Consider the following 13307-nt stretch of genomic DNA (forward strand, 5'->3'; position numbering starts at 1 on the left):
CTTTAACAGGGTCGTCTAAAATAGAAAGTACGATTAAAAAAGAGCACAATAAATAAATAATCAAGAATATTACATCTGTTTTCGAAGAAAGACAGGTTGAGAGAAGTATAATCAGCTCCAGAAACACCTGCAATAATTAATTACAAAAACAGTTAAATAGTTGATGTAAAACAAATTATAAAAGTTACTATTTACAGTATTTGCTGTTGTCAACAGCATATAGTTGAGGATGAAAAGTTGCGCTTGCTTGATGAAAACATTCAGCTGCTTCTTTATCGCATGAGCATAACTTTGACTTGTAAGGTGAGTTAATAGCTAAACACAAAGTTTTAGTAAATACAACTAAACATTTACATGACAGACCATTTAGATTACCATTTTTGTTAAACGAAACCACTTAGAAACTTGTTACCGCATATTACTTTTCCATCTTCACACATCATGTCATAACTACTTAACAGTGTCGAGCCAACTAGGAAAAAACTTTCCCAAGTGGTTTTTTTCACTTTTCCCGCATCGCTATAACACAAGTCATGTACCTGACAACACCTTAAAAAACATCGTCAGTTAAGTTTTTATAATTATTAAAAATATAGAATTTTTGTATCGGTTTTAATATTAATTTTTACTTATCAGTGTCATCTATTGGTATTCCACTTCCAGAAAAGCCGCAGTAGCATCCGTAGTTTCCATACGTTTTAAATTGAATAATACCCGGTTGATAACAGCGAATGGCATGATGAAAATCCACTGCCCCGCGTCTTATACGAGCACTTGATATCACTAAAATGTAAAAAAAAACTCAAGTCATGGATAACTTTCAATTTTTAATAAATTTTAATTTTAAAATTTTTACTTTTATTTTGTATCTGCCCCAATGAATGAGATGTTGATATTTGAATAATAATAAGAAGGAATAGAATAACTTTCATAATTAAGCCTTTTTTTCTTTCATAATAAGCCAATATTTTAGTCTATTGCTTCCACTTACAAACTGTAAAAATATTTTATACTATTTTTCTTTTAATAAAAAAAAAGAAAAAATATCAATTAATTAAAGGCATTCAAATTTAAAAGTGTTACTACTGTCATACCGGGAAAAATTAGGAGCTGTTAATTGCCTGATCAAATTAATTTGCACGATAAACGTTATTCTATACAGTTGATTATTTCCGATTTTAATTTTTAGAAATGTTTAAGTATTTCATCATAAATTTTTGAGAGGAAAAGGATATATAAAAATAAAACATAGTAAAATATAAAACAATTTTATTAATGTACAAAATTATAGAATAATAAATATTGCTAAAACCAAATTTCCAATTATTTTAAAACTTTAAAATAAAAGCACCAAACAGTGTGGTATAGCGGTTATAACATCGAACTAAGAGCCGAAAGGTTTCTTGTTCGAGCCGCACCAACACCACACTATTTGTCCTTAGACTTGGCGTTTACAGATAGTTAAATAAAGTTACAACAGCATTCCCCCCTCGATAATACAAATACTACCATATTAAGTTAATACGAAAATAAAAAACAACAAGAACGCTTTAAAAAACAACAAGAACGACTGTGTATATTAATAATTCACGTTGTTTATCTTGCAATCACGTGACCAAACATTAAAATGTTAGTTTTAGCCAAGTGTTGAATAATATACTGTCAAAAGCTCTTCGCTATAGCTTAAATATCAAATAACAAGATTCATTTTAAGTCATGTTTTGAAAACAAAGAAAGGCGTTTAAAGGTTGTTGCTACAGGCCGGCGACAAAGAAAACAGGAATAGGACAAGACAACGAATTCTTTTTGCGAACCTTTAGAATAAAATTTGCAACACTAAGCTTAAATCACTGTATACTGATCATATGTTGTTAGGAGATGCGGTAAAAGCCTTACCTTTTAGCTGTAGAAATTGAAAAGTGAAGAGATGTCAAAACGAAGAATAAGCAGTAGATAATATACAGTAATTAGGTATAGACTACGTTTTGTAAAGCAGCGTAATTTAAAATGTTAAACTTAACATTGGCTGTGTTAAGGGAAAAAACTCATTTTTTATTATAAAGTGACGAATAATATTTATTCAAAACCTGAATGAAATAATAAGTATCCAGGCTAAACGGGAGTGTTTCGCGTTTCTTTGTTAAACCACTTTAACTGATTTATAATTTTACACAATGAATGGCTTTATTACCTTTAACAATAGCTTTGTTATGTCATTGATTTCTTCATTGGGTTTTGACAATACATAAGTTAAGGATAATGTTTTTGCTTTTCAAGTAATAGAAAAGTTTTCACATAAAAAAAAAATTACTAAAGGTTTAAAGAAATGTGGACATGGTAATTTAATTTAAAAAAGGTCAATGGCTGAATCGACATGCTTGGAAGAAGCGGATATTCCGGAAAAATTAACAGAAAAAACTTTAAGCTTATGGAGTATCTCAAAACATACAGTAAGTTACAATATATCTAAACGTTCTTATTTACTGAACCATACATGTATTAAAGTCAAGGTGTATAGGTAATGTAAATACATGTTCATGTTTGTCAATATTATTCTTATTTTACAAGATTACATTTCTTGTTTTATGTAGGGTTTCATCCAACCAGACAAAAATGAATTTTCTGCCAATATTAAATTATTTCTGCTTTCAAATCAACATTTAAATGGGTTAAGTCCAACGATTAAACGATGCAGAAAGTAAGCACAATATTTCTTATTTTGAAGGTATTGCTAAAAAGTACAAAGACTTGGAATCTTGTAGACTATCTAAATGTTATTACTTTTTTAGGCATAAAGTAGCTGAACCGGACTTAGTTCCAAAGGCAAACCCGAAATTACCACCGTATTTACAGCAAGTAGAAACCCACAACCCTGAACTTTTAAACAAAACCAACACCGAAATACATGTTCTACTACCGAGCATAGAAGGTAAAAAAGCCTTTTTTATATTTCAGATTTTTATAAATTTATATATCAGCTTTTTACACATTCGTAACATTGTTTTTACGTGTAAAAATAACAGCATACCTCAATATATAAAGATTGCATACCTACTGTATATTTACAAAACTTATATATACAAAATAATAAAATTTGTATTGCAGTTATACGAGAAGAACGGAAATGCGAATTACAACTAACACAAAAGCCTTGGGAACAGGGTCTGATTTTGCAAGAGGGTGCTAGTTTAATTGACCCAGAATGGGAAAAATCGAAAGAAAAGAAATACCTGGACGAAATGATGAAACACAATCAGAAAAAAACGCCTTCTGTCATGGCTGGAATATTGCAACAATGGCAAAAATAATGCATCGCTGCAAATTTCTATATTGCAGTAAGAAATAGGAAATTTCAAGCATTAAGCTAAGGTGTTTGCAAATAGTAAAGCAATTACAGAAGCAATTCCGACAATTTTTAATCTAAAACATAATAAAAACAATAAAGTTTTGTCTTCTAACGTTTTGTGCTTAGACATTTAAATGCAAAAGTACTTCTTTCTTTCTTTGTTTAAGCAACCACAGCCACTGCTAATAACTTACATCTATTTCAATTTAATAAAATTTCAATATTGCAGTTAATTATTGCATTGTACCACAATGTAAGCTTGCAGTTTGTAAGCTTGCAGTTTGTGAGCTTGCAGTTTGTAAGCAGTTTACATTGTGCTTTGTTTTAGTTGGTCCGATTTAAATTATTTTAGTTAAAAAATTTGGTAAATAAAGAAGTTAGTAAGAGCTATGTTGTATAGTTTTTGATAAACTACTTATACGTCAAGTCAGATTATTCTAACTTCACAATTTAAGGTAATATTGTTTTCACCCTTTTGCAAGTTGAACTTGCCTTCTCGTATTGCGAGTAGTGGCGGGACTAACTACAGTTACAGTTGCCTTGCAACAGATAGCGGCTATGTAGAGTTTTCGCACGGCCTCTCTCAGCATTGGAATATAATATACCAATATAAACGGGCACATCATTGAGTAAAATAAACATAACGATATCCCGATGGTTACAATTTTGTGAGAGATCACCTTGTCCGTGGCCAATTCTATAATTGGTAAAACCATAAACGGAGTGGTGAAAAGAATAAAAGTAGAAGTAAGCCAAAATAAAAATTTGATCGAGTAATGAAGAGTGGAAAAACGAAACTTTTTCACTATTTTTTTGGTTGTAAATTGATTGGTCTAAAAGTAAAATTAAAAAATTAGTTTTTAAATAATTGAAAAAAAAATTGTGTTGACCACTTTGAATAAAAATCCAACCTGCTCAATTCTCCCGTTCGAAGTTAACACCGAAACTTCGCTGCGATTCGAAATGACGTCACTAATCGGTACTTCGCTGCGTTTCGTGGGCGAGTAACCTATCAACGGTTTAAAAAAACAAACATGACAAAGTTTCAAAATATTTTTGTCAAACAGTGATATTTACCTGCGCGTGAGGGTTTTTGTGAAAGTTGGCGGTTGATGGAAGATATTAAAACAGAAACCGACACGATTCCTGCTAGGCTCCAAATCACTGTTCCAGTTAGAAGAAAACTCTTCTTTAAAGGTTCCAAAACTGCTGAACAATCAATCTGTATATCTAAATAAAGGTAAAACGATTAGTGCTTAAAATTTTTTTCTTGCATTAGCCCTGGTTAAAATATTTTTTTTGGATTTTAATTATTTTGTACTTTTGCTTGTCACATCAAATTTTTATTTAAAAACCATTTAAGAAACCTTGTTGGCAGATATATTTATCGCCGTACGAGCCTTGAAAACAGGTACAGTATTCCACACAGTTCCATAAGAACGACGAGGTAATAATCATTATGATTGGTATAAGCCAGGCACAACTTAAAATAACTAGAGCTTTGATTTTGCTTTTTGCAAACCCATTCTAAAACAAAGGAAAGTAATCAAATATGTAAAAAAATACAATAAAATAAAAGGAAGTCAATGAAGAATGTTATAGTTGTGGCATTTAAAAAATATATTATTCTATAACTCAATTGTAATTCATAACTTATATTTAACCAACAAATTAAAAACAAATGTATTCTACATGCAAAATTAACCACATCTATTTTTACATTTCGAAGTAACGTTAAAAGCATTAGCATTTCGAAACCCTAATTTGTAACATCGAATAAAGTTCAATAACACTAATAATAGTCTGTATACGTTATTACGTGCATTACCTTATTTTCCTTAATATTGAAGCCAGACGTGTTTATGTAACTCAGCCTTTTCCAGACACTGTACGCCAATGCGGCGATATTTCCGCTCATGATAAGAAACAAACAAGCTGAAGTGGTAGCACGAAAAGCCCACCACATTTTCAATGTCGTATGCGAGGGGTCGTTGTTATCAATTCTAAATGTACATGTGAAAATTAACCATGAAATTGGCATTATATAAGTCCATACGAATAACACTTCACTCGTACACGTGCACTGTTGGTTTTTTTGTACTACACACTTGTACAATTCATGACGTTAATTTTGTAATAGTTAAAAAAAAGTTTATAAAAACAACTGCGTTATTATTTTTTAAAAAAGAATGCATATTTCTAAAGTTTAAAAACACTTAAACTTATAAACATAAGAGTAACATATTAGCCTTATATTTATAAACTAATTATATGCTACCAACACCGGCCCTTAACTAAGGGTTAACCACAAAGTCAGATAAAAACAAAAATTAAAAAACTAAATATATTACTTAATTAAATTATTAATTTATGTCTATTGTTGTTAATAAACAAATGTAATATTTGTTAAATAAACAAGTTATAAAAAAATAAGTAACTTAAATTGAAAAGGAAGTATTGCTGTCGTTTTGCTTATTGTTTTCGTAAGAATTGCAAATTAAGGATTTTTAGTCTAGTTTTTGTTTGAAAAATTGATATTTGCATTAAAGCATTTAATGCTGGTTTCTTATTTGATTTTAACCTACACCTCAAATTTTTACATATGGGACTACCTTCTAGAATACTACCTTAACAAAAAAAAACATTGAAATAAGAAATTAAAATAAAAATAAAATTTCTCATGGCTTGTAAAATTTTGCGTGGGACTTAAAACTTACCGCAATGGATCAATTTTCGACTCCCCCCTTTCTAATGAATAAACAGCATTTAGTATCCCGTAAAGTGAAAACACACCGAAAATCATGTTGGCTATAAGAGTGCTGATGACGTTATAAGTTACGTAGTTCTGACGTAATTTCGTGCGACTGTTGAAAGCACCCAGACACACAAATCCATTTATAAGTATCTGTTTTGTGTTAAAAATAACGTTGATTAATGAATATTTAATTTATCATGCCATCCCACTTTAACCAGGAAAATCGATGGAAAATGAATTAGGCTGATATTTTAGATACTTAAACAAATATTGACAACATATTAATTCGAGGCAAAAATAAATGCCATATTACCCCTTATCATGAAACGTTAAAAGTATTTCGTAATTTCCATGAATATTAAAGTTAACCGTTCTCCATTCTTTATTTTTAAATAAACAAGTTGTAAACCCCATTTAAAAGTTGCTAAACAAATATTACCTGAGCAATTGGAAAAACAACAAGTAGTGCGTAATTGAAACTCGGCTGGACCTCACAATGTGTTGTGTTGTTAAACATATTTACAAAACCTTTTGGCGACTACTTTATAAAACTTGTTTTGACATAAAAACCTTTTAACCACTGCAAAGCAATATAAGCAAAATTAAGTATAAGTTAACGTTATCTAATATTTAACTGGTGTTATTATAAATTCTGGCGCCTAACATAATGTAAATTTTTAGCTGATCTTTGAATTACTTAACTGGGTTGTAATTCATAAAGAACGTGAACATTGTAAGCCCTTTTACATGGGCGCTTAAATGCGTTCCGAATCAGTTTCACGAAGCCGTTTAAAAAGAGTACTATTCACTATCCGGTCTGTATTATTCAGATTTATGACTGACTGTTTACAAAGGTTCAGTTTCAACACAACGATTAGCTCATATACAGTATATCACTCTTATTTTTGTACACGTTAAAATTAAAATAACATTTAAATTATAAGTCAAAACTAATAGCTATGGCTACAGAAACGTGCTTGCTGACTTGTCAACTGTCCATAAGGCTATAAAGTTTAACAATCCTGTAAAATCGCACTATAAACATCATTCCACTTTTACACACTTCAAAACCTCTCTCCAATTAAAAGGTTCAATTTCATGTTAAAGCTCCTAACAAAATAAACTCTCACAATGGCCCTTTTAACTTTGTGACAATAAACAAAAGAACTACCGCGACATACTGCGCGAGCAAACAACCTACTTTTGAATTCATTCAAAATAACAAAAGTAAAATAAATACGTAATTTTTTCTTTTAAATTGCTATATTTCGCAATTGTAAATTGATTTCGTAAATTACATTATAATTTTATATAAACTATAGTGACTCAAAAAAATCTACCCTTACAACTAAACCAATAAAACTTCTATGCCTTCAAATTGAACACAAACTGAGCCTGCCACCACATATTTAACCTAAATGTACGTTTGTAAAACCAACGCTTTTTTGCTTTAAGCAGAGGCTACCAACAAGTCTACTTTTTGAGAAAAAAAATCCATTTTTTCGCTTTAAGGTTTAGACGCATAAGACTGTAAATAGAATTTCATTAAGGCCTACGTTCTTAAATGTATTATAGATGCACAAATTACTGTTATTATTCCTTACAGTATATTAATAATATGTGTGGGATAAAGAAAAAAACAACAATAAAGATACATGTGACCAATATATGTATAGGAAATAAATTCTGTATCAGCAAAAGGAAGGCCCTGGGTTCAAAAACTAAACGTTGTTTTAATTCAATTCGTGGTTTTTGCTTCTACTTTTAAGTGATATTTGCAAGAATAGTTTAAAAATATAAACAATAAACGTTCTAAAAATACAATTTATAGTGTGTTTGGGTATATGTCGATAAGCGTAAATATTGCTAGGCCACAATTTATTTTAAATGAGTCACATTTTTTTGCTATTTTTATATACAAAGCGATCTATATGTAATACTAAGTGCTTTTAGGGTTAAAAATCAGACACCACGTGCAATAATTATATATTGCAGTCTGCAGATACTAAACAAACTAAAATATCACTGATTTGCTTTTAGAAAGGTAGCCATTTCCAACTTTCCCTCTCTTCTGTCTAAAATATCTTTCACGACGTTCTTTCGAAAACTGCACCAGTCTGCTTGTTCGTTCAACTGATTCCGAATAAAATCTTCAGTTGGATACCGACCGACCAGCGCGTTCACCCGACGCAGCGCATTACCGTTGGCGTGTTTTAAAAACAGTTTTTTGGACAAGAATATACACTCAGCACCTTCCGAGATAAGAGAAAGACGAAGGTTGGTTCGCTTCATCATTTCTTCAATACCCTGATAAAAAAAAAGTAAATAAAAATCCATGTCAACCTAGGTGAATAAATATGCGATAAAACACTAAGTTTGTTGTACTTACAAACACACATCCTGGTTTAAGAACTGCAATTTGAGCAAATTTTGGTTTAGCGGCCGATCCTGGATTTAACAAAAGTCGTGCCTGGGAATTCCCCCTATGTAAATTACCCTGTTTAGAGATTGTGTAAGGCGTATCTTCGACGACAGACATTCGGACTGGTCTCCGACCATAAACTCTGTAAAATACATATTTACAAGTTACAGCTACTAGCAATTAAAGAAAGTTTTTTTTTAATTACCAACCTCGTGTTTTCATTATCGCTTAGCGTTGGCAACGAAACTTTTTTGTTTGTTATTGGCTGATATGTAAGTGGCCCAAGTTCGTGAATTCGGCCCAACGACTTTTCCGGGTCGGGGTTTAACAATGGGAATCGACTTTTTCTTCCACCGTTCATCATAGATACTGTCTCCTAAGCAATGTAATGCTTATGTATAAATATTGTTTTTAAAGGTAAAACAAGGACTTTAATTGTAAAGTTATATGACAGGCTATTTTAAGTAAATGTGTTTATTAAACTTTTTTAAATTTATTTATTTATTGTCACATGAATAACAAAAACTGGATGCGTCAAAAGCAGAAAATGAATGACAATTACCACTATGATTTGTCGTTTTCTTTCATGCATTTCCTTTTGCAAATCTCTGTCACATTTTTTATTGGCGTTAGAGTTAGACGAATACTGTATATAAAATAAAAGCAAATAAATTTAGTTAAAATAAGGAAGTCTTTGTCAATTTTAAATATTAGCTTTGTTTGTAATAAAACGTGACATTTGCCTGCACTGCCAACTTATAGTTTTGCTATTAATACCTACCCGCCTTTTTCTATTTATTTCAAGTCCAGTACAACTTGAAAGAGTTACTCTTGTTGGTTTTGTCATAGGAATGTTTAATAAGTTCGCCGCGTTCGATGGCATCAAAGATTCTATTAAAATATTAATACAAGTTATGGTATTTCTTAAAACGTGATCATGTTTCTTATACTTACGACTTCTAGGGTGCACAACTTTATTTCTTGCGTTAGTGTTAAGTAAAGGTAGCATGGTCTTCACTTCAAGACTTCGCATTCTTGGTTTGAGTTCATAGCTTTGCTCAAGCGCGTTTCGTGTGCCATCTAGTGTACAAACTATTCGACACTAAAAGCATAAATAAGGTACAAAGCTATTATTAAAAACCGTACAATGAAACATTAGGTAGTTTGCCAAAACAATCTTATATTAAAAAAGTATCAAGTTAGTTTTGCAGGTATTCTTTTCTTCCATATTTTTAAAACAAAAACTAAGTAATTATTCATGTATAACATTTTTATATTTATGACTGTTTTATACTTATTTATTTACCTTTCCCGACTTCACGAAAACAAGAAAACTAGAAAGAAGATTATTTCTGACGACAACTGTTTCTTTTCGAAAGTATTGATATTGAAAGTTGGCGAAGGATGAGTTTTTAAGGCAGTCTACTGGCCAATCACTAAAACAAAAGTTTATTTTTTTTAAATTGATTTAAACACAAAATTTTCTAAGTTTTGCTATTCATATAGATTAATATTCAGTTTATAATATCGAAATCTAATTAAAGAAACGCTATATTAACACCTTTTAAAGCAATAATCTATTACCTCAGTAAGTGTAAATTTCTGCAATATTCCACCACTTCTTCCCTTTGTTTATAGATTGGGCCCCTTACTGTATCGTCAAAATCTTCTTTGTATATCACTAAGAGTTCGACGTCATCTTTGCATACAACTGATGCTGTCCTTGCTGTTTCGTTTAAAAGTGCAACCTGAAATTAGAAATTGATTTAAAATTTTTATTTTAGTATGACGACATTTTCAGTAAGACATTTGTATTTTCGTACCTCGCCAAATACTTCGCCTTCTTTGATTTCGTTTACAGTTTGAACGACATCTTCCTCGTCAGTTCCTTGTTCTATTGTATTTACCATGCAAGTACCAGATAAAATAATGTAAAATGCAGTAGGAGGATGACCTTCAAAATAACGAAAAATTTTTGACTTCGTATTTTTCTTGTAAAAAAACATAAAAATTAAATTTGTTACAAAATGTATTTACCTTGTTTAATAATAACTCGTCGGGATTCGTAGCTTTGGTAAATCATAACTTGACATAACTTCAAGCGAATGTGTACAGGGTGCTTAGAAAACGCATTTTTGTTTTGAACCAAAGTATGGATCTGCATTACCACAACATAAAAATATTATTTTAAATAAATAACCCAACCAAACTTATTTTACAATAGTTTTTTTTAATGTTATGTAATTAAAAAAATTTTCTACCATTTTAACATGGCGTTTTGTTCTAGCTTCGGGTGCTATGGCTAGCAAATGCTTCAGTTTACTACTTCCCTTGTTTGCCTATACGTTGAAAAAAAAAGTAATTTAAATAAAAAAATAATACAATGTAGTTTTATTTAATAACAACATAACATGATGCACTTACCACATATGATGCACTAAAGTAATGAGGATTGAAAGGCAATTTTTTGTTCATATCATCTTGAAGGTTAAGTTGCATTTCTCTTAAGGTTAGTTGGTTTTTCGGCTTTTTTACTTTGACGGATCTACATATTTAGGTCAATATACATTAAATCATAATTAAATAAACAATTTAAAAATCTTCTAAAACTTACCAAAAGTAAAAAAATTTTATTCTCACCTTCTTAATGTTATGCAAACCTCCACTATGATCCGAATACATCTTAAGATCCGTCTTAACTTTTCAATTGGCTAAAATACATAAATATTTTAATAAGGATAAAATAACTTGGCAGGGCAATTAGGTAATAACATAACTATAAAATATAAAAAATAAAATATTCATAAAAGGTTTATTTGTTCTCAAAGCAGTACAACAACGTGCAAAATATACAGCAAAATTAAACAATATTGTTTTAAGAACTGTATAATTTAAATCACAGGTGCATTTATAATTTTGATCTTTATTCACACAATTGGAAAGTTTAAGATTTTTTAAAGTGCTAATATTGTTGATACAATACCATTTTTAAACAAATTTAATAAAACTTAAAATTTTATTTCGCACCCTTTCTATAACATTAGATAAACACACTCGTGTTTTAAGTGGTCATGATGTTGCTTTTAACAAAATTAGGTTTTCTACCACCTTTTAGTATTAATTTTTTGATATCGCATATAAAAACCTAAAGTGGTAAAACCCCATTACCTTACGAATATCGATTTGCAAGAACATTTTTAAGAATCATTGTTCCGGTACTTGATTGCTAAATTATATATAATTTATAGATAAACAAATATTTAAATTAATCCACCTTTTCCCCTGGCTTTGCTGTTTTTAAATTTTTCATATTTCTGGTTTGAGATCTTCGCCTTGATTCCAGTTTCGGATGTCTTCGCAATCTTTGTCTTGACCAAGCGCTCGATTCACTTTTAATTGAACTGCGTGCGCTACTTGAAGTGTTGGCATCGTGGGGTGTCAAAAGACGACGTTCGCGCGGAATAGAATGAGCTTTTTGTCTGTTAATAGTCGTCAAATTTGACCTTGGCCTTACGGATCCCATGCTGTCGATAGATTGGTGACTTACGCTTAACCTCTCCGACTCTTTTGAATAAGTCGGAATGTTTTTAAACGACGAAGTGGCGAGGTTTAAAGTCTGAACACCTGGGCACGTTCTTGGTGGTAATAGGTTCTCATTGCCATAACAATCCCCCGTTTCAGTCATTAAAAACGACTTAGAAAACGTGCTTAAGGTATTAACGTTAGAGTTACCGACCCAGTGCCGTTCTTGAGCATTTGTTTTCCTATGTAGATTGGTTAACCGGTTGCTAGCAAAAAAGTTAAATGCAGTAGTTTGATCTTCATTTTCAGCATCTGAGTCTTCGGAAATAATTATCCCACCTTCCGATATACTTCCGGTTTGAACCGGAACTGCTAGTTCAAATCCCGGCATCAATTCTGCGGTGCACGTTGCATTTTTGCGTAAAAAATCGTCCCATTTTTCCCGTCTTAAGCTCATCACGAGATATTCTTGTAAATTTATAACAATTTTCTAAATCTAGGCAAATATTATTACTTTATGCTGACGTTAATTTTTTTGCTGACGTATACTTTTGCCAACAAAAGACAGTTGTTATTTTTACGTGTCTTACATATAACACTAAACGAACGTGACATCAACAAAAGACGTGATTTCTTGTTGTTCCTTTATTTATCACCGTAATAGCTTGCTAAGCGTCCTAACGGTTTAACAAAAGTTTTACACCTGAGTTACACGGCAAAATATTATTACAGGCGTCGTGTGGAAACCATTTAAATTACGTCTGTCTATTTTGTTTTACGTCAGAGTTTGATTGAAACGATTTGTTAAAAGTTGGGGTCAAAAACACAAAGAAAAAATTTTTATCGAACGCATTTGCTGATATTGACAAAAACTTTTACTTTGCAAAAAAGTTTCATAATAAAATATGATTTTATGTCAATTCAACGCCAGAGACAATTTTACTGCTAAACAATCCATTAAAATACCAACTTCTTGTTTGTTTATTTTAATAAACTAAACTCTTTAAGAACAAGGTCGTCTTCACTATAAAATACATAAAACCATTATTCAACTTATAACTAAAGTCTAAAAATATTTTAACTTTTACAAGTTACCAAAACCTTCACTCCAAAACCTTGGATATTATCTTTACCCTCACGATTTTAATTTTGAACATAGAAAACAAATTTTTCTTATAATTTTACTAGCGCACTTTACAATTGCTCAGTTATAACCAATCCCAATCAACTATAACTATGGGTCCGTAATTTGATATTCTAAT

General features: G+C 30.9%; 3 protein-coding genes across 4 annotated transcripts; 1 reads left to right on the top strand and 2 right to left on the bottom strand.

Moving 5' to 3' along the window:
• Positions 1-1905: 1905 nt before the first annotated feature.
• On the top strand, positions 1906-3701 carry LOC145740777 (uncharacterized). 2 transcript variants are annotated; one of them, XM_082558621.1, is made up of 5 exons: positions 1906-1971; positions 2317-2450; positions 2592-2698; positions 2790-2929; positions 3106-3701. In XM_082558621.1, exons 2-5 carry the CDS (start codon positions 2361-2363, stop codon positions 3306-3308), a joined length of 540 nt encoding a protein of 179 aa, XP_082414747.1. In that variant the 5' UTR covers positions 1906-1971; positions 2317-2360; the 3' UTR covers positions 3309-3701. The 2 variants fall into 2 exon arrangements, with proteins under 2 accessions (XP_082414747.1, XP_082414746.1); XM_082558620.1 differs by lacking the exon at positions 1906-1971 and having other exon boundaries at positions 2188-2450; positions 3106-3700.
• Positions 3301-6681, bottom strand: LOC145740775 (uncharacterized). Its single transcript, XM_082558617.1, has 7 exons — positions 6541-6681; positions 6064-6251; positions 5175-5349; positions 4714-4873; positions 4424-4576; positions 4258-4355; positions 3301-4179 (listed from the first exon to the last, which is right to left on the bottom strand). Exons 1-7 carry the CDS (start codon positions 6616-6618, stop codon positions 3814-3816), a joined length of 1218 nt encoding a protein of 405 aa, XP_082414743.1. The 5' UTR covers positions 6619-6681; the 3' UTR covers positions 3301-3813.
• Positions 6682-7707: 1026 nt separating this feature from the next.
• On the bottom strand, positions 7708-12777 carry LOC145758370 (uncharacterized). Its single transcript, XM_082572507.1, has 14 exons — positions 11798-12777; positions 11164-11234; positions 10948-11068; positions 10785-10862; positions 10561-10681; positions 10347-10477; positions 10108-10271; positions 9830-9959; positions 9478-9625; positions 9305-9414; positions 9086-9169; positions 8733-8899; positions 8491-8665; positions 7708-8408 (listed from the first exon to the last, which is right to left on the bottom strand). Exons 1-14 carry the CDS (start codon positions 12500-12502, stop codon positions 8124-8126), a joined length of 2490 nt encoding a protein of 829 aa, XP_082428633.1. The 5' UTR covers positions 12503-12777; the 3' UTR covers positions 7708-8123.
• Between the last annotated feature and the right edge of the window lie 530 nt (positions 12778-13307).

Source organism: Corella eumyota, chromosome 1, assembly GCF_963082875.1.
Source record: "Corella eumyota chromosome 1, kaCorEumy4.1, whole genome shotgun sequence".
NCBI classification, from domain to species: Eukaryota; Metazoa; Chordata; class Ascidiacea; order Phlebobranchia; family Corellidae; genus Corella; species Corella eumyota.

Bases quoted from the DNA above. Each gene is read 5' to 3' on its own strand.
- LOC145740777 (XM_082558621.1), top strand. From the start codon at position 2,361: ATGGCTGAATCGACATGCTTGGAAGAAGCGGATATTCCGGAAAAATTA. The intron at 2,451-2,591 runs GTAAGTTACAAT...TGTTTTATGTAG, and splicing joins GGAGTATCTCAAAACATACA to GGTTTCATCCAACCAGACAA. The intron at 2,930-3,105 runs GTAAAAAAGCCT...TTTGTATTGCAG, and splicing joins TCTACTACCGAGCATAGAAG to TTATACGAGAAGAACGGAAA.
- LOC145740775 (XM_082558617.1), bottom strand. From the start codon at position 6,618: ATGTTTAACAACACAACACATTGTGAGGTCCAGCCGAGTTTCAATTAC. The intron at 6,252-6,540 runs GTAATATTTGTT...AACACAAAACAG, and splicing joins TTGTTTTTCCAATTGCTCAG to ATACTTATAAATGGATTTGT. The intron at 4,180-4,257 runs GTTGGATTTTTA...TTTTACTTTTAG, and splicing joins CGAACGGGAGAATTGAGCAG to ACCAATCAATTTACAACCAA.
- LOC145758370 (XM_082572507.1), bottom strand. From the start codon at position 12,502: ATGAGCTTAAGACGGGAAAAATGGGACGATTTTTTACGCAAAAATGCA. The intron at 9,960-10,107 runs GTAATAGATTAT...CTTTTGTTTTAG, and splicing joins AGAAATTTACACTTACTGAG to TGATTGGCCAGTAGACTGCC. The intron at 9,415-9,477 runs GTAAGTATAAGA...ATATTTTAATAG, and splicing joins AGTTGTGCACCCTAGAAGTC to AATCTTTGATGCCATCGAAC.